The sequence below is a fragment of the Mytilus galloprovincialis genome, chromosome 10 (genome assembly GCF_965363235.1).
Source record: "Mytilus galloprovincialis chromosome 10, xbMytGall1.hap1.1, whole genome shotgun sequence".
Taxonomy (NCBI): Eukaryota; Metazoa; Mollusca; class Bivalvia; order Mytilida; family Mytilidae; genus Mytilus; species Mytilus galloprovincialis.
The window spans coordinates 87,011,935-87,039,619 of record NC_134847.1 but is presented as its reverse complement, the minus strand read 5'-3'; the positions used below and the strand labels follow the sequence as shown (position 1 = coordinate 87,039,619).

The following is a 27,685-nucleotide window of genomic DNA, read 5'->3' as shown; positions in this document are numbered from 1 at the left end:
AGCTAAAAAAAAATGCAGGACAAAATTTTTCATCCTAGCCCCCCTCCTCCCCCTTCATAAAAATCAAATGGTAGCTCCCTAAATAGGTTAAAGGAGATGATTTATTGAACATGTCATGCATGTTAAAACCTGGATTTGACTGTCTGAAATCTGAGACTACTATAACACACAGTCATAGTAGTCACAGCCGAAACAGATCTTAATAAAGAATAGTTTAGGCTACACAGACAACTATAAGCCATTACATTTAAAAAAAAACAATAAACGTGTGGCGTCTCGATCACACACATTCGTACCCTAATGTAGAAAATCTCTTAAATATTACTCATTGTTATAGCTTCAGGGTTGGTTCAAAACCCTATCACATTATTTGTTAAATCGTTTAACTGATCGAGATGGTATTATCAATCCGGCTGTTATTCACACTTTGGTGTTGGTTCTATTCTGGATAAGAAATGTGATGTAGTTTAATTTTTTAGGTTTATGTTGTGTTTCATCCACCTTCTAGTATTTGAATTCCACGAACCTGTTCCTTGATGATGTGTCTGCAATTCTTTAAAATATAATATTGGTTGTTACTAAAGTCTTTTATATATGTATCCTGTTTGTGAGATGTAGATTCATTTCAATACAGAAATTTCGTCTATATATTAAGTTTCACAAGTGTATAACACAGAGAAGCTCTGAAGGTACATTACTCCCATTTTGTTTGGGTGTGAACCATCGATGTTTACAGCAATATCAAAGAATAAGATGATGATGGTAGAAAGAACTATGGGCGTCATGTGGCAAATATTACATGCATATCGGACCATGAGTTGTCAATCTGTATGAAAAGCTTTCCAATACAACCATATTATTGAGAAGGAATGTTTACATGCTATACTCTCGTACTAGTATTACAGGGTTCTTGTGGCGTTCACCTTAGACACACATCTTTTTAACGATGTTTAAAAAAAAGACAGAACCAATTTGATTTCATATTTCCCTATTTTTTTAAATATAACTAAAAGTCTTTTATCTGACAAGAATACCCCTATTTAGCGGACAAGTAATTTATTCTTTTTTTCTGTTATTGAATACCAAGAAAGAAAATAAATCCCGAAATCAATTTGAAACTTTGATACTCAATAGTTTCCCAGCAAAATATTCACATCCCTTGGGGATAATCAGTGATCGTCCAGTGGCATATATAACAATTGTGATGACGAATTCCTTCCTTTGTTCGTGAACAATCTTATTGAAATATAAATCTGTGATTTTACTATGTCCACAACTTCGATGAACCAAAGCAAATTATACATCGACCTGTATTTAAATCAAATTGGTTCTCTTCTTCTTCTTCTTCTGTGCCCAGTTTCACGAAGCTGTCTTAGGACTAAGACATGTCTTAGGATGGTCTTACAACATATCTTAGTCCTAAGTGGGTTTCACAAAGCGGTCTTAAATTAGGACATCTCTTAAAGTTGGTCATAAAGTTAGGACAACGCGAGAGGTGTCTTATGATGGTCTTAGGATAGTTATACGTTTATTTATATAAATTACACTCATTTTTTATATTAATTTTGAAAAAAAAAATATCTTATTATTATCCAATTATCTATTCTCCTGTTCCTGCTTAAAACATATATACATTGACGGATTATCAGGATTTGTCAACAATGAAAATTCGATGTATTGATATAAAAATTGCACGACTTTTTATCTCTTAACCTTTTATAACCAATAAAGTCGAAATTGAATTCAACTCACTTGTACCAAAACAATGTCATAATTTTATATTCTTTTTTCTTAATTTTGCATTGAAAATTTCATATTTATATTGATGTATTGTTTAAAGATAATTTATATATAAATTACTTTTATTTTTTTATATTTATTTTGCAAATTATGTCATTATATTAATCAATACGTTTAGAATAATTTATGGTAAGACATACTACATTTACATGATTTTTTTCCGTAGATCATATTTTTATTTGAAAATTTAAAGAACTTGCGACAGGTTTAGGATGTCTTAGCTAAGATGATCCTAAGACAGCTTCGAGACGAGGTCTGAGATATGTCCTAGGATATTCATAAGAGGATCATAAGACATGTCCTAAGATATGTCTTATGACATGTCTTAGGATTGCTTCGTGAAACCGGCCCCTGGTATACAATAGTCTATCGAATGCACAGAAAAATAAGTTATATGTTGCGGTTCTCAATTTATATTCTCGCTATTTTAAAGTCATATGAAACGAGTGACTGGTGAAAAAATAATGTTCATCAAATGCTTGAACCAATGCATGTTTATAACTATATATATCATAAACTTAGTCTTCTGTGCACAGTTTTATCATTTTTTACGCAAAAATATGGTATAATCGTCATTTTTTCTCATGTTTGTTATGAAGTAAAAATATGGCAGCTCATTAATTGTCGTGTTTTGAAGCCGTAGTTTACCGATTGTCACCTATAGTAAACAATCAACAAAGAAACATGGATATTGAGAACGTGTATAACATTTCCAATCAGATAATAGCTTATTGGCAATTGCTATTTGTCCGGCTAGCCGGACGAATAGTACCAGGACTATTTGTCCTGCCAATACAATGCGCATGTCACTATTTGTGTGTGCGTGTAATATTATCCTCAGCAGCAACAGGGGGTAGCAAATGTTTGTTATCTTTATTGTTAGGGCCAAATCTTGTTACTGGTAATTGAAATTGTTGTTTTCTTCATATTACTATTATATAATAGTCATTATTATATATTCCATATTTATTACTTCATCTATGGCTTTACATTGTAAGAAGATAGAAGAAATTACTTGTAAAACAAACTCGGGTCATGTTTGACTCGTGCATTTGATTTTTTTTAATATTTCATTACCCCACTATTTATAATCCTATATCCACATTTTTAACCTCATCCCCGCCCCCTCTTTCCCCCTAATCTCGTTTTGAGGGCTACTTGCAAGATTCATTTTCGGAATATAATTAAATGTTATAAGGTACATGTAAGACATGCCATTGTAAAGGCATTTCTCAAGTCCTCTTGCTCTAAAAATCGTTTCCACCATTTAAACAGCTGTAGCAAGTCAAATAATTTTGTAAAACTATAGTTCTCCAATCAAATATCTTTTATTTCCCATTTTCCTTGAGATTTCAATTATTTTTGAGTCCCCTTTATAAGATTATATCATTCTTTGAAGTTCAAACTATCGTATTCCATTGTCAAATTCCGAAAACTGCAAAATTTATCAGAAATATTGATATTGCCATTTTCAGCCATGATCTTAAAATTGAAAATCAGTGATCTGATTACACGCGGCCCCCAGGTGTTACTGAAGATAATAGTACACGCACTTCCGAACGCACATAATATTACATGCGCATTACAATGGCCGGACAAATAGCCCTGGCACTATTCGTCCGGCTAGCCGGACAAATAGCCACTCCGTAGCTTATTTCAGGGACATTTCCATGCGTATTGCGATCACCAGGTTTTTACGAGATGATCACGTTAAGGTCATTTTGAATACGGAAAATATGTCGAACGAAACACAACCAATACAAATGCCGGAGTGCACTTTACATTCAGCATGGGTTATCAAGAAATTCTACTGTTGAATCCGTTCATCGTTTTGCCATGATGATTATCTATATATCGACTAAGCGAGTATATGATCATCACAAAAATTATTTCAAATAAACATAAACCGTTGCTTTTGTTTTTTCTGTATTGTAAATTCTGAACATGTTTCTTCTATTCATCGAATAAGTTCACAATTTCTGTTTGATGACGTTAAATCTAATGTCATCTTGAGGTACAGCCACCTATATTAGAGAATACGACGGTTGGGGAATATACTGAGAGAGTCGGCTTTTGAGCTGGAGGTAGCACAGTAGAGTTTGCATTCCAGAATCTAGGTACTTAAGTAAATGTATCTGAACAGTGTTATTGGGAAAAATACGGTATCAACTGAACATACTTTCCCAAACTGATGTAGAAAAAATATGAAATAATTTTACATTCAGGTGAAAATGAATTTTTGAGATTTTTTTTAAAATTTTGTATTCACTGCATGAAGAAGACCTAAACGCATTAGTAGCCTAGGGTTTTTAAAGATATACAAAAAAAGTAAACGGTCATGATGCATATTCAAATTCGTTTCTGAATACTAATAGTATAATGAAAGCACTTCAGTTAACTGTCACGGTATGTAGAATTTGTGGCAGTGTTATAAAGTGGAGAAAATTCTAAAAAGGCTATCATAATCCCTTTTGGGCCAGGAAATACAACCGTGTTATCTAAAAGGATTATTGAAAAAATGGTTAATATTATAGTGACTGACAAAAAATCATAGGATAAAGAAAACAAATGGATATAGAGTAAATAATCTGAAAAAAAAATCAATATCAACCCAAATATTGTAAACCTTGCATATGTTTATTCCTGTTCTTCAGTAATCATTGAAATAATTTCGTATTTGATTTCGTATTGCATATAAGACCCCGTTCACACTAGGACATTTTTATCGATTTAAACTAGACCGGTTCACTTTAGATCGATTTAAGGGCTAATGTGAACGCATTGGATCGATCTTCAATCGGTCTAAACTAAAACACCAAATGAGGTAGTTTAGTTTGAATCGATCTAAAGTAAACCGATCTTACTTTAGATGTGAACGCAGAGATCGGTTTAAACTAGTACGATTGAATCGAAAATAACGTATGCGCATGTATAGCGGCAAAACTATCTCAGAGGTTCGTTGTTTAACCCATATTTCTCTGTTAAAAGACCTTTAAAACAAACTATAAACATGTTGTCTTCGCCATTGCATAGATTTGTGAAATCTGTGTCTTCTTTTCGTATGTTGATTTTCTTTCTTTGCAGGAACCGCAGTATTTCCGGCGTCGTGTTGTAACTTCGTTGCTACAGTTATTTGTTTCAAAATTAAAGAAAACTGCAATAACACCAGTATCAAAATTTTAAATTGTGATTCAAGAGAAACAATAACTTTATCCAATTGTTTTTCCAAGTGTGTGTATCAGTGTATCAGCACATGAATTTGATAAATCAGTTCTATTTATACACAGTGTTTACAGTTTTACGGGCAAAAAGGTTAGATCGATTGCGTTTTTAATTGTAAACGCAGTGGTTCACATTAGACCGATACAGATCGTTATGATTAAAGATAATGTGAACGCTAACTGGTTTTATTTAGATCGATAAAAAAAAATGCTAGTGTGAACAGGGTCTAAGATATGTTAAATGGTAAAATTCTAATTCATATACAAAACACTATAAAAAGTGCCCGTTTAACGGGTACGTCAACATACCCGTTAATTATCGAGTTTAACGGAACACTTAACGGAGACGTTAACGGGTGCGTTAATTAACGGAGGCTTTGTGAATACGAATTAAAATTAGCGGAAACTTAACGGAGATATTAACGGGTCCGTTAGCTAACGGATGCTCTGTGAATAAGCTCCATGGTCGGTCTTCTAAGACGTTAACTTCGTTTGATTCCAAGTGGTCATTGTCTGCCGGTCGTTGGTTATACAAAAGCACATGCACATGCGGATGCTGGGAATGCGGCAAGTCCCCATAAACAGACAACATAACATAGCTACGTAAGCACGTAACAATTTTTCATATCATGTGGTGTTTGTCGATGATGGAACATGATCGTTGTTGTTTTTCAGTTTGCATGTTGTGTCGACTATTATATAATTTGATTGTGCTTTTCTGTTATGAATGTTCTCAATTGTGTTCGTGCTGTATTTCTGTCTCGTAGTATTGTCATTTCAGCGACATTTTCATATAGATTTAATAGATATAATAAAGCTGGAGGTTTGACTAGCCATTAAACCAGGTTCACCCCACCATTTGTTCTTAAAATGTGTACCAAGTCAAGAATATAACAGCTGTTATTAAATTTAAAATAGAGAATGGAAATGGAGAATATGTCAAAGAGACAACGACCCGACCAAATAGCAGATAACAGCCGAAGGCCATGATTGGGCCTTCAAAGAAGCGGTAAAAAAAAACTGCACCTGGAGTTTGAACTCAGCTGGCCCCTAAATAAAATTGTGTACTAGTTCAGTGAAAATAGGCGTTATACTAAACTCCAAACATATAAATGAACTAGAATAAAAAAACAACATACAAGACTAACAAAGGCCAGAGTTGTTATCAAATAGTTCGTTTCTATGTATGTTGGGCTTTGTTTTAGTTGGACTTTAGTGTTCATGTTGTTCTTTTGTTTTCCTCTTATACATGATGTGTTTCCCTCTATTCTATTTTGTAACCAGAATTTGTTTTCTCTCAATCGACTTTTGCACACCGGTATACTACTGTTGTCTTTTTAACAACTACAAAGCTTATAGTTCTGAAAATGTTATATTTCATTACCAATACAATTGTTGACTATAATAAAAGTTCCATTGAAATAAGACGTCTTCTCGTGTTAGCCTGTTTAAATCTACTTATCCGATTGATTAATTGGAATTAGTTCTTAGTCTTCTAACGTAAAAACTTATCTCTCTGCCGGTAAAGAAATACACATCTATACATTTTTCTTTTTTATACTGGAAAGTGAAATTTGATGGGACTACTAGTATCATACAAATGAGAGGTTTAACTAGCTATAAAACCAGGTTTAATCCACCATTTTTTAACATAAGAAAATGTCTGCATCAAGTCAAGAATATGACAGTTGTTCGATGTGTTTAAGCTTATGGTTTTGCCATTTGATTAGGGACTTTCGGTTTATTAATTTTCCTTGGAGTTTTGTGTGATTTTACTTTCTGTTGACATACTGACACACTCACATGTGAGGACTCTGTTTGATTGTCTAGGGTGATAAACCATTCACCTCTTGCAAGTAAGACAAACACATTACCACAAGGGTATAGAGATCTTTTGTGAAGATTTCTGCTTAATACGATGGTGTGTTTATTTGACATTGTTGTGTAAGGTAGAAAAGCACATCATTCCTATTTGTTTGTAATATATAATTCGTTGTCATTTCCATGTGGTACCCACGGAAATTGAGAATTAAATGAATAACACATATTACCAACAATATAACAGTACCATAAAAACTCACATTAACCCGACTCCTAACAAAAACAAACATAACTTTCTGGTCTGCATTGAATATCTTATATCTGACTATACAGTATGGGTTGTAGGCCATGCAGTGTCCTATAATTGCTTAATTTCATTTGATTTTAACTCTGGTGGTAATCATGACAATCTCATATAAAAAACAAAGAAAAACGACAAGGACCAACACACTGTCCAGATTGTCAAAAAAAGTTTTTAAAACATCTGGAGTCAGATATACAGTTAAAGGGAACATTTGGATAGTTGTGAATGATAAAAAGTTTAATTTAAATGTGAATGGTCAGAGACTTGTAAATAATGACGAAAATGATACATAAACGGTAAGTGAATGGTCAAAGACTTGTAAATAATGAAGAAAATGATACATAAACAGTAAAACATATTACAACATTATAACAGTACCACAACAATCACCTCACAACCAAGTCAGGAGAATGACAGTTGTTATCTATTAGTTTACTTTGTTTGAACTTTTAGTTTTGCTATTTGGTTACAGACTTTCTGTTTTGAATTTTCCTCAGTTCTGTACTTTTGTTGTTTTACAATTTAGATGCACACAAGGAAAATATATAAAAAAACAAATAAATCTAAGAACTTTATTTACATATTCATAGATGAGCTCTTTAAATATAAAATCATACAATACATAGTGTGTAATTAGCAGAGCTTTATCGATGACCATTACATAATGGGGTCAGTTTCCTCAAGAATTCTTAATCATCTTTTACCTTTGTGTCACTCAAACACAATACTCACCTAAATGATCTTTAGAAATAATGCGTTTCTGCTTAAAGACTGATCAAACATTGAATGCTACACCCTTATTTCCATTCTTAAATTAGATATCTCTTACATCAACAATTTCTTAGTGCTTATATAAGAAAAATTGAATCACAGAGATAGGGACCAAATACTCAAATTGCAGAGTAGTGTACAATAGTTGGTAAACAAACAAATATGGCCTATACTAAACAATTTACAAATATAAGGAAATATTCAATAGCAGGTGCACAGATTCAACATGTGAAATCTTTTTGGGACTTTAGGAATCTGGGTTGAAGTAAGTGTTGAATATAGATATAGGAAGATGTGGTGTGAGTGTCAATGAGACAACTCTCCATCCAAATAACAATCTATAAAAGTAAACCAAAAGTATATACATAGTAAGTATCACCAGACTTGTGTCCAGCTTCAATTTTGTTAAGCAAAAACTTTCCCCTCATAAACCATAACCAAAGTATAAATAGGTATATCATGCTTTCTTTCTCATTACAAATCATAGACTCATAATTCCATAACCAGTATAAAACAGGAGTATTATAGCAAGGATATACATGTAGTAATCATATATACACAAATAACAAAAATGTGTCCGTAGTACATTGATGTCCCACTCACACAACATTTTCTATGTCCAGTGGACCGTGAAATTGATGTCAAAACTCTTAATTTGGCATTAAAATTAGAACAATCATATCACAGGGAACATGTGTATCAAGTTTCAAGTTGACAGGACTTCTGACTTCATCATAAACTACCTTGACCAAAAACTTAAGCAGGACAGACAGACAGACGGACAATTAGCTAACAGACTGAAAATCAAAATGCCCCTAGTTGGTACTTAAAAATACATCTGACAAAACAAACAGAAACTACATAACCTCAACAGTTATCACAACAATTTTTATTCAAACTATTTTTTCAAAACACTAATAATAACTATATATTGTCTCAAAATTTAAAACTTATTTGTTCAAGGCTTACAACAAGGTATAATATATGAAAGGCTAACTTTAATAATGCATTTTACAGTGCAAAAAAGGTTTTCATTTACACAGTAAATAAATAATCATTTAACAATCGATAATTATCAAACATTCTAACATGACGTACTTCAAACACTTTGAGTACACACCCGTGGTAAAATATGAATATATTGCCAGGGCTGTTCCGTTCGTACTCCCACAGCATATGCTTTTTTATGAATGAGGTACCCGACATCATAGAACAATGACCTTAGAATATAATTAGCATTTTACGGGAAAATACACACCTGTGAAACAGAAAATCATCACAATAAGGAAATGTAAACAAAATGCTTAAATGTGGTATAAGCCATTTTTTTAATACATGTAAGACATATAAGTAAATTATCATTTAATACATCCAAAACTATCTAAATACGTCATTGTAAATAGTGTAAGCATGTAAATAATTCAGTTTGCTCTGTTCTTTTACGCCAATTTATAGTGGCTTTATTTATGGGAACGACAATCATTTGCCTCCACCTAGAGCGCTTCGATCCAAAAGAATTGCCATATTTGTCCTATTAGAATCAAAATAATTCATGGGGGCTTGAATATATCGTGATTTTACCAGGGGATGTCCCTTTATCCCGAAATTTTACCCCTCGCTATTGCTCAGGGTAAAGTATTTGTCATAAAGGGCCAACCCTTGGTAAACTCACAATATTTTCAAGCCCCCATGAATTAGTTCTTAATTATATTGTTTTAACATTATATAATTAGGTGTGTGTGGGGAGAGAGTGATACTTTAAAGTCTATGCATTTATATTATATGAAGCTCCATTAAAGAACCTAAACATATGAAGAAAAGGACTTTTAAGAACAGCCCATTCATAAAGATGTCTAAAATGTACAAAATATTTATTTTATAAAATGTGGATTTATATAAAGATATTATGAAAATTGTGGGAGCTCATTCATAGATGAGAGATCCAGTGAGATTCCTAATTGGTACTATCCCACTAGGCCAACATTAAAAATATCTTTGTTTCCCCTCCCCGACTGAAGTTATCAGGGTATGGATAGGTAGGTAGGCAAATTACTTTATTTTATTTCTTGATATAATTTTTCTCTATTGAATTTTTACAAAATAAGATAAGTCAAGAAAAGTGGGGTATTCCCTGTATTCAGTGTACACCCCAAATTTCTGGTGTTAAAAACAGTATACAGGGACCTCCTTTTTTTCCTATTCATTTTATGGTATGAAATCTACAAAAGCACACATTCTACAAGTGATAACAATGTTTAATGATAGTAAGTGTTTTATTAGTTAAAAATCAAGCTTATTTCAAGTCTAATTTGATGCATAACTCACAACAAAACAATTACTGTGTTCACCCATTCATAACTTGATCATCAATTATGAAATGACAAAAAGATATGTTAATCACTTTGGAATTAAAATTCAATGAATAAAAATTTCCAATAGAAGTGAACATAATTCAGTTATGTTCAGTTACACCTGGATCATGCAGCTTGGTCAATTAATTCCTAAACAAAAGATTTATATGCTTTTACGAGTTCTAGAAAAAACAAGGCTTCACTTATTCATGCTTTGTTGTTCCTAGAATACTTTGAGAATAACAAATTCAACTGATGCAGTTATAACGTAAAAGGTGCCTTTTTGTAAATTTCATGCCAATAATTGAAAAATAAAAACATTCAAACTGGTCTTTTTTACAGCGGAAATCAGGGAGGTTCCCTTAAAGCAATGAAATACACGTATCCAACATTTTCTGACTTGTGCCCAATCTGTTCGAAGACTGGCAAAGTAGATTGATTTCACAGCACGATTCAGACCATTTTTACTCAAAGATTTTATCCTTTAAACAGGAACAGAGGTTAAAGACAAAGCCAATCAAGGTGCACTCAGTGGGTTGAAAGATGCTTCAGATTTTTTTATTTTCAAATATCACGATGCTGCACACAACACAAATCGTGTGGCAAGGCGTTATGTTTAATTTGTTTTCCTTCATTCCAAATCATATAGCCCTTCAATGCAAAAATGCCTCATTTAAAACGCTTGTTGACTACAGCATCGGAAAGGTATGACAAAAAATCAACGCACACGTACTACAGCATTGGTAAGATATCACCAAAAACCAACATAGCAATTCTGATCAATTCTGGTCAAGAATGGCCAATAAAAATTTTCGAGTCGCTGTGATTTTACTGGGTCAGTCGGGGGAGGTAAAACAAACAATATTTTATTTTTGGCCCTAACTATTTGTTTTTTTTCTATGCTAAGAGATTCATAATATTGATAATTTTATATACCCCCCCCCCCCCCCCCCATCTCAAAAATGCAACAAAATTTACTATTTCAGCAAGAATTACTGAAATATTCTGTACAGAATTATATATTTCCATTTGTTGCATATCACTTCAAATTGAATTTATTTCTTAAGATGTGCAGGCTTCTTTTGAAAGCTTTTGTTTTGATTAATTCCTGTTTCAAAAAAAAAAATATTATAATAGTAAAATGCCAACATGCTCTTAATGTCAAATGGTAAAACATGGTGACAAGTCTATCGATCTATTAACAAAGAGTAATACTAATAGAAAACATTCACCGAGTTAGCATATGGACAGGTGTCATAAGTATGGATTGCAAACAGTATTCGGTTTAGCACTAATATGTGATATGAATAAAATCTTTCTTCAAATGTGACTAGAATCACATGGTCTGTATTCAGGTGATCTGTAATCATGTGATTGATACTGCTTGAGCCAGGCTGACAATATTTCTGGCCTGTAACACCAGTGGCATATCAATCATCTTGCCATCAAAAACAAAGGCTCCCTAAAATATTTGAAATGATTCAATAAGTCATATATATCAACAACAAACCTTCCTTTCATATAGGCATTAGTCAGCTAATTATATTTTAATATATGACAATGTATGCCCATTCATTCTTACATTAATTTATATATTTATCAGACCTGATAACAAACAAAAATAAACCCAAATTACTATTAATCACACACTATATAATTTAACTACTTTAATTTTTATAATGTACTCCTATATTCAGTTATAGTAAGTGATTTAGCTATTGTATAGGGATTACAATTGTTGAAAGTTAACTCTTAAGATAAACAGATTCAATGCTTGTAAAACACTGACATCCAATAAAATCTCACCTGTCCAGATTTTTGATACTCATCAAAAGCTTGGATCATTTCTGTGGCCCACTGTACTCTCTCCTTTGAAGGAGAGAAAGCAGCATTGACGATAGGGATCTGACCTGGATGTATCACCTGCTTCCCTGTAAATCCCATCCTAGCTCCTTGTTCTGCTTGCTGCTGGAACCCAGCTAAATCTAAATTACAGCTTTAACAGTTAATTCTTCTCTAGAAATAAATCGTTGTTATGTGTTAAGCAATGCAAACATGGGGATATGGATCATTTATCAAGTTGGTACAACTAAAATAATAGTACTAAAAGAAAACATGAGGAAGAGTGAACTATTCTATCAGTTTTATTTAAGTCACACAGTGGCATATTTAACCAATTGAAAATATTGAAAGACATACTAAAAGACTATACATTTTAAGTCAGGACAGACTGCACAAAAATAGCTATATATATATAGGGCATTCATGAGAGAAACTTTATTTTAATTGAAATTTCTAGTCTTATTCAACATTTGTTCAACAGGAAAGAACATAGATCAAAGTAAAAGTTTTTAACATTTTGAAATGAAAATTCACTTATTTGAAGGTTTGTTGTATTAAAGAGGCCAAATAAACATAAACTAGAGGCAAGAGCCTGTGTCGCTCACCTTGGTCTATGTGCATATTATACAATGGACACAGATAAATTCATGACAAAATTGTGTTTTGGTGATCATGATGTGTTTGTAGATCTTACTTTACTGGACATTCTTCTTGCTACAATTATCTCTATCTATAATGAACTTGGCCCAGTAATTACAGTGGAAAATATTTTCTAAAAATTTAAAAAAATTTACGAAAAAATAATGACTATAAAGGGCAATAACTCCTTAATGGGTCAACTGACAATTTTGGTCATGTTGACTTATTTGTAGATCTTACTTTGCTGAACATTATTGCTGTTTACAGTTTATCTCTATCTATTATAATATTCAAGATAATAACCAAAAACTGCAAAGTTTCCTTAAAATGACTAATTCTGGGGCAGCAACCCAACAACAGGTTGTCTGTTTTGTCTGAAAATTTCAGGGCAGATAGATCTTCACCTGATAAACAATTTATCCCATGTCAGATTTGCTCTAAATGCTTTGGTTTCAGAGATATAAGCCAAAATCTACATTTCGCCCCTATGTACTATTTTTAGCCATGGTGGCCATCTTGGTTGGTTTGCAGGGTCACGCCACACATTTTTAAAACTATATACCCAAATAATGATTGTGGCCAAGTTTGGTTATATTTGGCCAAGTAGTTTCAGAGGAGAAGATTTTTTAAAAGAATACTAAAATTTTAGAAAAATGGTTAAAAATTGACTATAAAGGGCAATAACTCCTTAATGGGTCAACTGACAATTTTGGTCATTTTGACTTATTTGTAGATCTTACTTTGCTGAACATTATTACTGTTTACAGTTTATCTGTATCTATAATAATATTCAAGATAATAACCAAAAACTGCAAAATGTCCTTAAAATTACTAATTCAGGGGCAGCAACTCAATCAAAGAGCTGAAAGCTCTGAGGAAAAATGACGCCACTGTCTCTAATATTGGGATATTTATTATGCAAGTCTTGATTTTCACAAACCATAATTAGTTTAACAATGCAACATGTCTCATAAGCATATAATTGATATTCGTATATGTGTGTGTGTGTGAAGTGAAGATGACAACTGGCTGTTTTTTAAGACAAATGAATAGGTCAAGACTACCTGAATTGTACAAATAAATACCGTAGAAAGGCTTGTATATTTCTCACTGGTACATAGTCCGTACCCCCTTCTCCCACAAAATTTTAGGTAAATAATCTTTTTGTTACTGTTATCAAAGGTCTAATGAAACTCCGTTAATTTCAAAGAATTGTAGTCAAATCGGCACCTGGTTAAATTGGCACCTGGTCAAATCGGCACCCGGTATACTCAAATCGGCACCTAGTCAAATTGGCACCTGGTTAAATCCACACCTGATATAGTCAATTCATCACCCATGTTAAATATATATTTTTAACAGTATTTTAAGCAAAAAGAGTTAAAATAAGAAAGGGGTTGCCAGAATTTTTTTCAGTATTTAAGCAAAATGAGTTAAATACCTAAGGAAGGGATTGTCCAAAAATAAATTAACTTTCACATTTTTTGGGGTATATGTACATTTTGTATATATTTATTTTTCTCAACTAAATGTGTATTTTTAATCATATATATGAGGTATTGGATATTTTTTATGCATTTTTTTTAACCAGTTGAGCATTGTACAGGATTGTTGGTTTAATGCTGTTCAAACTTTCCTGAAAAAACACCGTAAATTTGCTAATTATTTGGCATGAAAGTTATTGAAAGGGACTCATAGTTTTCCATTTTATTTTATTTTTCTAATTGTCTCATTTTTAAAACAACAGCTTGGGTAAGGGCTTCGTTGTTTACCTTTATACACAACAACATGTTAACTATGTACTTGGTAAGTTATTAATTAATTGAATTTAAAATATTATAACAAATATTATTGGATGCCGAATTGACTTCAAATAGGTGCCGATTTGACTAGATGTCCATTTAACCAGGTGCCGACTTGACTTGTACATTTCAAATCCTCTGCGATCGTTTGCGGTATTTTCTTGAGAAAACCTGTTTTCCATCATCAAACAGAAGTAGAAACTGCTTGAAAATGATTCTAGAACGCTTCATGATTGTTAAAATAAGTTTAATTCACTTAAAAAAACAATTTTGAAACTTATGCGATGTTTAACAGGAAGTTTAAAATGCACGTGTAAAAGAAGAAATTAACCGGTGAGAGTCGAAATCCGTACATGACAGATATCACTATAATACGACTTTGAAAGTAAAACAGTTCCATCCTTTTGTAAAACAGTCTTTAATATACCTATCACATTAATGTTTGAAGGGTCTTAAGCTTATACAAACCATATAAGTCGGTATGAAACACCAAAACGGAATGAACAATAACCGATTACGTTTTGTAGTTTACAAATTCTAAGCTGGTTTACGGTTGTCTTTTTTACTATGTTTGGATCGTTTTAATCTAGCAGATACCAGTTTATTTCAAATGCATTGAAAAGAAACGAGAAATTTGTAATGAAAGGTTTAGTTTTTATATTTATCAGTTTTAATTTGATATTAAATAGAAATAACTTATTAGTATGGATGAGTTAAAATTATTAGCTTTAAATATGATGAGAGCGCCCTCTACAATATCAATAACAAAGATGGCGGAACGTAAACAAACCACCTCGCATCGAATTTGAACTTGTTCTCTTATTTCTTGCTTATTGTACTCTATAGTCCGCACCCTCTCTGGAAGGTCCAATTTTGGAGAATAAAACCGCGTACTATACAAGCCTTTCTATGGACAGGTCAACATTTTTGTTGTAAATAAAATAAAGTATGTAAACTGGTTCCCGTCCGACTACAACACTTTGTTCGAGTGTAGCGGAATACAAACAGATACCAGTTAGTTTGTAAAATAGTAAATATGAAACCGAGTGCGGTAGGCGGAGGCAATAATCGACTTCCTGTTGTTCTGGTCAATGGTATCGGAACAATGCCGCTGACGCGTCATTTTCCAAAAACGGGTTGTCCGATTTGTCTGAAAATTTCAGGAAAGATAGATCTTGACCTGATAAACACTTTTACTCCATGTCAGATTTGCTCTGAATGCTTTGGTTTTTGAGTTATAAGCCAAAAACTGCATTTTACCCCTATGTTCTATTTTTAGCCATGGCGGCCATCTTGGTTGGTTGGCCAGGTCACGCCACACATTTTTTAAACAAGATACCACAAAGATGATTGTGGCCAAGTTTGGATTAATTTAACCCAGTAGTTTCAGAGGAGAAGATTTTTGTAAAAGATTACTAAGATTTACGAAAAATGGTTAAAAATTGACTATAAAGGTTAAAAACTCCTAAAGGGGTCAACTGACCATTTTGGTCATGTTGACTTATTTGTAAATCTTACTTTGCTGAACATTATTGCTGTTAACAGTTTATCTCTATCTATAATAATATTCAAGATAATAACCAAAAACAGCAAAAATTCCCTAAAATTACCAATTCAGGGGCAGCAACCCAACAGCGGGTTGTCGGATTCATCTGAAAATTTGAGGGCAGATAGATCTTGACCTGATAAACAATTTTACACTGTCAGATTTGCTCTAAATGCTTTGGTTTTTGAGTTATAAGCCAAAAACTGCATTTTACCCCATTGTTCTATTTTTAGCCATGACGGCCATCTTGGTTGGTTGGCCGGTTCACGCCACACATTTTTTAAACTAGATACCCCAATGATGATTGTGGCCAAGTTTGGTTTAATTTGGCCCTGTAGTTTCAGAGGAGAAGATTTTAGTAAAAGTTAACTACGACGGACGACGATGACGACGACGACGGCGGACGCCGGGAAAGCTCACTTGGCCCTTTGGGCCAGGTGAGCTAAAAAGGGAGAGATCAATATAACTACCTGTTGCTTGTTTTAGAATTTGTAAAAATGTGAATTTATATTGTATAGGATGTATTCAAATTTCAAAATAAACAAGTGAATCTGTGAGCTACTGCTACTAATGATACCCCCGCCCTCTAAAAGTATAAGATAAACAGGAAGTTGTTGAGTGATGAATCTGAAAATGCATCACACGGCATAGCTACTGCAAAAATTAAGAAATTATTGCGATGTTTTTATTGTTGCGAAAAATGTGACAGAGTTATCATTGCAATAATTAAAACTTGCATTTAAAAAAAAATATTCTATGAATCAAACTGTATTTTTCTGAATATTGCAAAAATGAAAATTGCATTTTAGTCTAAAATCACAAAATCGTAATAATAAATACACGCAATAATTTCTGAATTTACAATAACTCATACAAACCCTGAAACCTTATTTCCGAAATCCTTGTATTGTAGTTTCTGAGAAAGATAGATATCGATGTGACGAAAAATATTGATGAAGCTACAGACTGACCAAAAGACAGATAGAGGTAAAACAGTATGTATATTTTCCCAATGTGTCCACTTTAACAGGGAATCTATTTACCTTTATAATCTATGTAGACAAGATCAATGGCTTGTAGTCTGTATGCCTTAGCACATGTGATAAGCTTCTGACGTGCGTATAACAGTTCTTTTGCATCATTAGTTCGTGTAGCACCTGAACAAATATTTTAAATGTATTAGTTTATTTCAGTCGGAATTTATATGAAGACTGTTAGGAGTTATGTACATGTACCATATAAATATAACCTTTTTGGTATGAAACAGCATGATATAGATATAAGAAGATGATGTATGAGTGCCAACCAGACAACTCTCCATCCAAGTGATATTTTGTAAAAGTAAACCATTATTGGTTTAGCCTTAGCTATAGCTGAAGTATACCTGTTCAAACAATTTGTTAATAAGTACTCACATTGAGTAATTAGTGTATATGATACCGTTTTTACAAACATTGGTAATTTGGGGAATGAAGCATGTTTTTAGACTTCTAAATAAGGAATGATATACAGATGCTATTGTGTGCTACAATACCAAGCAAAACAACATTTTAAAGAGTTCACCAACACAAAATATAACTTCTTAGATCACATGTACATTATACAATACATAGATATAGAACAGAGATATGGTGTCAGAGACTGCAACCCAACAACAAAAGTTAAAGCCTTACCAATATCAGCACAGAAATCATCAGATCCAAACACTACACCTTCTAAGGTAAACAGCTTCTCTGACCTAGTGAGCGACGAAGCCTGGAGAATAACATCCTTTAGGTTCATTAGACCCACAGCACTTTCTACCATCGTTATCAAACTAAACTTCTCAGCCTTCTGTTTGTCTGACAGAATATCCTTAATTCTTTTGGTAAACTTTTAAAAGAAAAAAGCCATATAAATAAGATTATTATTTTCATATTTATGATTTTGCATCACTTCATGTTATTCATTGACTTATTTACATTATAAGTTCAAGTTTGATGAGAAATGTTTTCTGCTTCAGGTTTAAATTTTTGTGATTTCTATTGCTTTATTCCTATTTCAATGATGTATTCACTCTTTACATTGTACTATGAAAGCATAACTGCTCAAGAGTACCAAATTTTATAGTCGTCTCCAACTAATGCACCAAAAAACTTCATGCTTTCAATCTTGCTCAGCTGTGTTAAGCAAAAAGTAATGAATTCCAATATTAAATGATAGAAATATTCTGGGAGTCTTTGACATTTCCTATAACATTGTACAAAGATCATTAAAATGTGATATAAAACATTGTAAAAGCTAATAGTTCAGCAGAAGAGTGAAGCTTTAAACTTGACAGCTGTTTTATCATGTTTGTATGTATTGGTGACAAATATATATCATGTATATATCGGTGACAAATATATATCATGTATATATCTGTTATTATTTATTACTAGTGACTGGAACATGTAACAGGTTTTATATATAATACACAATATATATTGTTAAGGCCACCCTTAAAAAATTGTTTGTTTGGCATTGCCGACCCACACATCAGCAGGTGGGTAGGTAGGTAGGGATTTTTTTTTTTTACATTTAAAAGCTTTATACATGTAAATCATGAAGTCTCTAGATCACTGTTGTCTAAAGCATTGCAGCATTGTTGTGTGTACATGCTGGTGGTTTCTTTGAAAGGGGTCAACCGTCAATGTCACTTTCTACATCATATGGATAATTTCAAGAAAAAAACACAGAACTGAGGCAGGAAACTGACAAATTAACCATATAAAATGGTATGACTTGAAAATTGAACTTTTATTGTGGGACTGCCCATTGAACAGAGGCCTGATGTCTAATCTTGAAGTTATGGTCAGTTTGGTAAAATTACCATAAGTTAAATGGCTCAACCACTACGGCACCTTGAACAAATGGACAAAGATTTAAAACTTTGATTGTTTGCTTTGGTTTTATAAACATCACTTTCTACACCATATGGGTAATTTCATGGCAGTCAGTTTTAGTGGCGTACTAAACCGTAGTACTTGAAGGAAAACGCCAACCTGCGGGAGGACACTGACTAACCTTATCACATAGGACATGAAAATCAAACCTTAATTTTGCAACTGCCCAACTACGGCTCAAACCAATACCTAGAGGCTAGTAATCATACATGTAAGGTGTGACGAACTACCATACAAACACGCCTACTGCCCCTGATAAGTTTTGATGATAAAGGATCTGTACCAAATTAGGATAGCAAAATATTAAAAATTTGGAAGGTTGGCACAAATAGACATGGTGTTTATACTAATATTATCCATTAATGCAAGGTTTTTCAGGTCTAGGTTTAAAACGTATGATAAATTCAAAATGGAAATATGCAGCAGGACAGACAATTTTTGCAGATAAATAAATGCTTGTTTGATTAATAGAAATCTGGACATGCATTACATGAATACAGATAAATTAATGAGCCCTTGGAATTGTGGAAAAGGAGGGGATTTTATTCATCACTAGTACACTAAATACATTTATAAATATGTTTCTGTCAGTATCTTTTATGTTTTAAGAATTATCTTATTCATGTTAAGAAGAAAGGCAAGAAAAGGGGGAAGTACTTCAATTGACACAAGATGCTAGTCTTTAAAATATGTGTTTTGTACCAGGCTAGCATCTACTGGTACAAAACTACTATAAACCTGTAAATCTGGGACCATTTTGGTCTTTAAGCTTTGGTGCTTACCGCCATAATTATCTTGAATGCATCATTTTGGTTCTGACTATAGTAGATACTTTGTTCTCTGGTTCAAGGGAAAATTTGTTAATGATAAATTTCAAATATTTAATAAGTTCAACAAATGTAAGAGCCACGCATATTTGTTCTGTGATGTCCCGGTGAAAAACTTCTATCTCATGAAGCGACAAAGTCAAGTAGAAATCATCTGTTTCTGCTTTACAAAAGATAAAATTTGAGTCCTCTACAAGGTCTCTCAGAACGTTTCTTTCAAAGAATAGCTGAAAATTTGATTTTTGATAAAATCCATCTCCCTTAACCAATGCATTGCAGCATAGGGAGATGCTTTCCCCTGCTGGCCTCTTTGACATTACTTTTGGCAGACTTTTCCTATTCCATGTCATTTAAATAAAATTATTTGGGCGGCAAGTTTTTCAGTGGGTCGGGCGGCAATGCCAAACAAATGAAATTTTATTTTAGGCCTAAGGCTTTTATGACTTTTAAAACAAATTATCAATTTACTAATTTAAATTAGATATAAGATACAGGAACTTACTCACAAAATTATCTGTCATATGAAAATTTAATGTTCCTCATTAAGGTTGAATAAATTAAAGTTTGACCTTATTAAAAAGCTTGTGGTTGTTTATTTAGTATTTGAAATGTGGTATTTTTAAATATTAATTGATATCAATTAGTTTTACTTTATATATAAGAGTGTGTGTTATTCACCAATGCTTTTTAAAAATTGGTTGACTTTTACTTGTTGATAACATTTACAAATAGACACCACTCTGGAGGTGGGCCTAGATTGGTGGAGGTTATGAAATACAGATAGTGCATTTTTGTAAAATTGCATAGGAAATATGGTTGAATAGCAAAACAAATGGTGCATATTGCAGACAAACAAAGCAAATAAACATGCATAAATAATTGATATTTCAATATTGAATTTCAGTGTGCAATATCACTGTGTAACATCGCCACCAGAAATTGGGTACTAACGAAGTGGAGAGAAATAGAAAAAAAAGTAAACAAGTTAAGAATTCATTTCCACTCATTTGATGAGGGTGCCACTTAAGAAATGATTTTCTGATATATAATTCTTTAAATTATTAGGCCGATAAGTACAAAAATAAGACAAAATTTTGTGTTATACTCCAAAACTTGCCACTTAGTACCGGAAAATTTTGAGGTCAATCTCCCTAGTAAAATGAACATGAATTAATGATAGTTGATCGGAACTGTAATATACATTTAAATTTCCAGCATTTGATGTCTTATCCTGAGACAAGAAAAGTCTGTAATTCTTTATCTCATTTAAGCCAATAGCTGTTGCTGTTACTCAGCCACATCATAAAGCAACCAATCAGAATCTATTTGTGATAAGTCAATATTTCAAGATGGCATGTACAATGTATGTCGACTGAAACTAATAGCTCCGCACAGAGATACAAGCACAAACATCAATTATACAAACTCTTTCTATTTCTTCTGGTGTGTCAACCTTTGGTAACATCAAGGTTTTAGGTGGATGTTCTGATTTAAACACCACTTTCAAATCTTCCTCCATCAATCCACTACTGACTGGATTTACCCTGACTGTGATGTCTGCCTTACATCCTGCCAACGAGCCCAGGCAACTGGCAATGGTATTCCTGGCTTCAGACTGAAATTAACAGATGTTCATTAGTTGCCAGGCAACTGGCAATAGTATTCCTTGCTTCAGACTGGAATTAACAGATGTTCATTAGTTGCCAGGCAACTGGCAATAGTATTCCTTGCTTCAGACTGGAATTAACAGATGTTCATTAGTTGCCAGGCAACTGGCAATAGTATTCCTTGCTTCAGACTGGAATTAACAGATGTTCATTAGTTCCCAGTTTACATTCTTTCATAATCTCATAATTCATGTAATTAAGAATGGCAACTTGATATTTACAAATATAGATATTAATATATACGGGAGAAATTTATGTATTACTGAAAAATTATTACACCAGGGTTTTCGATATCACAAACTGGTCAAAACATTTACTAAATTTTATCACCGGTATAAGGAAATAATTCGTAAATATAACTCAACATGCAGACATCTTATACGTTCAGGTATTTCACATCCAAAATTTTATGGAAATATTCTTTATAAAGCACAAAAATGTCAGTATTCTCCTCAGAAACTTACAAAACCTTTAAATAGACTTATTAAAAGGGGATATAGTTACGATACTGTTGTCAGGTCATTAAAGATTGCATATTTTGGCTTTAACATTGATTCACTGATAGGGTCTTTGCATCGGAACTAAACACATTTATTTCTAAAAAAACAGTTGTTGGCATGACACGGGTTATGTTCTTCTCATATATTTTATGATAGTATGATACTAAACCCCTAACGGGAGGGATTGTACCTGATATTCATATGATGAAGACATAATCTTTCAATCAGTTTAATTGAGGTCTGGAGCTGGCATGTCAGTTAACTGCTAGTAGTCTGTTGTTATTTATGTATTATTGTCATTTTATTTATTTTCTTTTGTTACATCTTTTGACATCAGACTCGGACTTCTCTTGAACTGAATTTTAATGTGCGTATTGTTATTCTTTTACTTTTCTACATTGGCTAGAGGTATAGGGGGAGGGTTGGGATCTCATAAACATGTTTAACCCCGCCGCAATTTTGCGCCTGTCCCAAGTCAGGAGCCTCTGGCCTTTGTTAGTCTTGTATGATTTTAAATTTTAGTTTCTTGTGTATTATTCGGAGTTTAGTATGACGTCCATTATCACTGTACTATTATGCATATTTTAGGGGCCAGCTGAAGGACACCTACGGGTGCGGGAATTCTCGCTACATTGAAGACCCATTGGTTGCCTTCGGCTGTTGTTTGCTCTATGGTCGGGTGGTTGTCGCTTTGACATATTCACCATTTCCTTTCTCAATTTTATGGATTAAAAAATAATAGTAATGATACAAAAAAAAATGAATAAAATAAAATAATGTATATAAATTTCATACATATTATATTTAAATAATCTTCATTTATTATTTAAATTTATATAAAAAAAAATGAATAAATTCAATTAAAATATATGTCTTTATTTTCTATTAAGTATACTCCACTTACAGGTGATGTTTTGTTTGTTTTAATAATGTTTCTTAGGTATGAAAAACCAACACTGTCAGAACAAATGCTGAATATATTTTTAATAAATAAAGTTGTGCAGGATTCTTTAATAAAATCAGATTATAATATATCTGATTAAATTTAACAAATCTCACACTTTTCATCATTTTTGTGACTGTCATTTAATGACAGGAAACACAAGAAATGTTTGTTCTAGTCATCAACTACTGGCACACTTCAAAGGTAAACATAGCAATAAAAATCATGGTGTTGGGAGAAACCACACCAAGGTAATAAACAATTAAAGAACCTTAGTGAGCACGCTCACATACCCCACGTCCCCACATTGTCATTGGAGAAATTAAATAAGTATAAGAAAAACAATTGTATGAGAAAAAATATTGAATAATAATTTCCTGTCAATATACATAGTATGTCCTTATTATCTACAAAATTTCATGAAATTATGTTGTGTGTTTTCAGAGGAGTTGAGATGACAAACTGTTGCAGAAGTACATTGAAGCAAATAAGTTCAAAGGGGCATAACTCCTAGAAAAAAAATGGACCGTAATTTCCTGTTGATATGCACATCTACATAGTATGTCCTTATTATCTACAAAGTTTCATGAAATTCTGTTGTGTGGTTTGAGAGGAGTTGCGATGACAAACTGTTGCAGTAGTACATTAAAGTAAATAAGTTCAAAGGGGCGTAACTCCTAGAAAAAAAATTGAATCGCAATTTCCCGTCGATACGCACAACTACATAGTATGTCCTTATTATCTGAAAAGGTTTCGTGAAATTCTGTTGGGTGGTTTGAGAGGAGTTGCGATGACAAACTGTTGCAGTAGTACATTAAAGTAAATAAGTTCAAAGGGGCGTAACTCCTAGAAAAAAAATTGAATCGCAATTTCCCGTCGATATGCACAACTACATAGTATGTCCTTATTATCTGAAAAGGTTTCGTGAAATTCTGTTGTGTGGTTTGAGAGGAGTTGCGATGACAAACTGTTGCAGTAGTACATTAAAGTAAATAAGTTCAAAGGGGCGTAACTCCTAGAAAAAAAATTGAATCGCAATTTCCCGTCGATATGCACAACTACATAGTATGTCCTTATTATCTGAAAAGGTTTCGTGAAATTCTGTTGTGTGGTTTGAGAGGAGTTGCGATGACAAACTGTTGCAGTAGTACATTAAAGTAAATAAGTTCAAAGGGGCGCAACTCCTAGAAAAAAAATTGAATCGCAATTTCCCGTCGATATGCACAACTATATAGTATGTCCTTATTAATTGAAAAGGTTTCGTGAAATTCTGTTGTGTGGTTTGAGAGGAGTTGCGATGACAAGAAACAGGACTGACGGACGGACTGACGGACGGACGGGTCAAAAACATTATACCCTCCGCAACTTCGTTGCGTGGGGTATAATTAAGGAGTTTTAGGGAGGAATTACTCCAAGTTTCTCCCAATTTCCTCTAAAGGTTTGGAGAGTGTTGCTGGAGTTTCCTGGTGTGACACCAAGTTTTTACACAGTGTAGGGAGTATGAGATTTCATCCTCTCTGTGTGTACTGTAGTTATTGGTAGAGAGTTAGAGAGTTAAACTCATCAGCAATCATACACATCTTAATTCTTTTTAGTTGTTTCATTTATATGATGTATATTCTAGTTAATAATGTTCTGTGATTGATACCATGACTCCCTGATCTAATTAGCATATTGCATGTACCTTCCTGTTGGCTGCTACTCCATCTTCACAGTCTAAAACAACACAATCAACATCAAGGGAGACAACTTTCTGGATTTTCCTCTCATCATTGCCAGGGACATACAGTACGGATCTGCGTGGGATATATTTTTTCTTATTATTATTCCCTAAACTGGAATATGAGCATGCAGGTGTACATGATAACTTGGTATTCTGAATTCTGTTTAATACACCTCTCGTCAGCGTTGGTAAAATTACATCTTTATAGCAGTGTCGGTGAAGGGCTAGGAGGATTTTCATTCTGGAAAAAAAATATCATTATGTACACTACAAATTTGTGGCTGAAAACATCAAGTCATAGGAGTACATGTAGAATCTAATAAAACATCTGTTCAAAGCCAAAATTCTCACTCTGAAAAACAGTTTAAGCAGGCAAAACGAAAAAAAAAATAACAACACATGAACAGGAAAACCAACTTCATAATATCTGATAAATATTAACAATTATTTAAAAAAATAAATAAACCAGGTGCTCAACAGGGCGCAGCTTTATACAACCGCAGAGGTCAGACCCTGAACAATTGGGGCAAGTATAGACACAGCATTTTAGGTTGATACAGCTCTGAATTTGGATTGTGATCAAATTTGTGACAAAAAATGGGTTTCTGACACACAACTTAGGGATGACATCAAAAGTTCAATGAAGTATAAAAGACTTAATTCACATAGTTTTTTCACTGACCCCCCCCCCCCCCTCTTAAAAATAATTTGGGAAAAATTTATTGACCCTTATATGGATATATATGTCAAAATCAATGTCGGATTACCAAATCTTGCAGCAGTTAGTTCAACCCCCCATCCCCAAACTATTTGAATTAAGTTTTTTATCTAACAAATCTATTGCACAATATTGTGCAATTAAAGATTTCTTCTTCAAACTTTTCAAAAATTTGGAAAAAAAATAATTGAAAACTACTACCACCCCCTTTTTTTTTGCAATTATTCCAAAACCTGAAATTTTATTATATATAATTTACAATTAGTGTAAGGGAGGTAAATCTGAACATACCTAACATTTTATGTTAAATGTTTCTGAATTACCTCCCTTACACTGCTTTTAAATTGTCTTAATTGTCCATTGACCAGAAAAACCTAGTTTTCCCCTTTTTTTGCCCCTAATTCTAAAACATTTTGAGCCATTACCCACCAAAGTCAAAACTAACCATCCCTTCATGGTATGGAAACTTGTGGTACAATTTCAGAGAGATTCATACACTTAAAAACAAGTTTTTTTGAAAACTACAAAAATGCTTATTTTGGGCCCCCTTTTTGGCCCTAAACTATTGAGACCATAACCCACAAAATCAATCCCAACCTTTCTTAAGTGGTATTGAACCTTCTGGTAAAAATTCTTAGAGATCCATTCACTAAAACTAAAGTTTTTGTCTGGAAACAAAATGCGTCTTTGGACGACGACGACGACGACATGATCATAGCATTCTACGACGCAATTTTTTTTTGTGGTTGTATAAAAAAGACAGACAGACAAACAGCAACCACCATGATAGACCAATGAAACATGTTCCCTCTGAGCCACAATCTATCTATCATGAAGAATAAATTTTATTCTGATGGCAGTGTCTGCGCGACACTGCATGCACAGACAAGTAGCCAAATTAGCCTTCATAGGGGGTCTCATTGGGGGGGGCTCCGATCCTGGATCCCGCTTACTGTTTTGTCAGATTCCCGTATCCCGCTTACACTGTGTACGTAAGCAATTCTCTTTTTTTTATCATTTCCCGGATCCCGCAAAACCTCATTTCTCGTTTTCACGCCACAATAATTTGACTTTCACGTGTCACGCTTACAGAAAATCGGCAATCCTGCGTCACGCTTAGACCCCAATGAGACCCACTTCATAGGCTATGCAAACCCACATTTGATTTGGTCTTGAAATAAAATGTCATCTGATAGGGAATGAAACACGAAATAAACAATACACAGGAATTATTAGTAAGTGGCAGATTTTGTGACATAGATGAAGAGAATGGCAAATAATTTTTAATTTATTTTTATTCATACATATGTCATGTATTTAAAAATACATAACAACATTGCAAATTAGATATACACTAAAGAAATAAAACTGTCAAATCCCTGAAAAAAAACCATGATAAATTATTATAAATTTAATGTAATGCAAATTAAATAATAAAATTATACTGAACTTGAATAAAGACATTTTTAGTGTGAAATTAAATTTCTAGCAAAAATGTGCAAATGAAACCAAAATGTTTAAATATCTAAATAAAAGGACTATATAAAATAAACATGATAAAAGCTTGAGTTTATACTTTAATTTAAGAAGCAAGAAATAAGATCAAAATCCATATGTATGAAAAGGATACACATAGCGTACAAATGCCAATTTGGCTGCTCCCTCCCGCAAGATTGGTCACACCAACACTGCCTCTTCTGATATGACAGGTATATATTTATTTTGTCAACATTAGCTTGATAAAATTCGTCATAGATATTTACTTTTGGATTATGCAATCTTAATGTGTCAAACAAGTAAACAAAAATATGTGCCTACTTTCGTTTTAAGTACATTACTTTATTATCATTATTTTTTTCTGGCAGAAGGCCAGTTTTATAATTAAACACAAAATTCCTATGTAAATACCCCACTTTACATTTTAATGTTCTAATATATGACTAAAAAAAAATAATTGCATACGGAATAAAAGTAATCATTGATATTTTAAAACATGTCATGTAACCCAATATTTGATATGCATGTTTACAATCGAACACGTGCATTTGTTTACGTGGTTGTCTCCCCTAATTTTTGCATTCCATATAGATCTGTTATGTGCAAACTTCTCTTGTTTAGTCGATGGCATATCTTTAGAATTGAAAATTCCCAAATTTAGTATAAATATGGCCTTATAGCCTTAGTAATGTACGCGATGCATCGTTCCATAATGGGATAAAAGAAATGTTAACTTGACTTTACCTTGCACACTAGCAGCAAAAAATCAATAGGTGGCGTAACTTGGTT

At 33.0% G+C, this 27,685-nt stretch overlaps 1 protein-coding gene across 1 annotated transcript; it reads right to left on the bottom strand.

Moving 5' to 3' along the window:
- Window positions 1–7,704: 7,704 nt before the first annotated feature.
- Window positions 7,705–27,201, bottom strand: LOC143048690 (citramalyl-CoA lyase, mitochondrial-like). Its single transcript, XM_076222497.1, has 7 exons — window positions 27,041–27,201; window positions 24,643–24,922; window positions 21,275–21,463; window positions 17,771–17,969; window positions 17,141–17,254; window positions 12,075–12,253; window positions 7,705–11,730 (listed from the first exon to the last, which is right to left on the bottom strand). The coding sequence occupies exons 2-7, from the start codon at window positions 24,919–24,921 to the stop codon at window positions 11,635–11,637; spliced, it is 1,056 nt and encodes a 351-aa protein (XP_076078612.1). The 5' UTR covers window position 24,922; window positions 27,041–27,201; the 3' UTR covers window positions 7,705–11,634.
- Between the last annotated feature and the right edge of the window lie 484 nt (window positions 27,202–27,685).

What these genes read in the sequence shown, in the direction of transcription:
- LOC143048690 (XM_076222497.1), bottom strand. Translation starts at nt 24,921, where the DNA reads ATGAAAATCCTCCTAGCCCTTCACCGACACTGCTATAAAGATGTAATT. An exon ending in GAGTAGCAGCCAACAGGAAG is followed by an intron (nt 21,464 to 24,642) that starts GTACATGCAATA and finishes TGTTAATTTCAG; the next exon opens with TCTGAAGCCAGGAATACCAT. An exon ending in CACCAGAAGAAATAGAAAGA is followed by an intron (nt 17,970 to 21,274) that starts GTTTGTATAATT and finishes TTCTTTTAAAAG; the next exon opens with TTTACCAAAAGAATTAAGGA.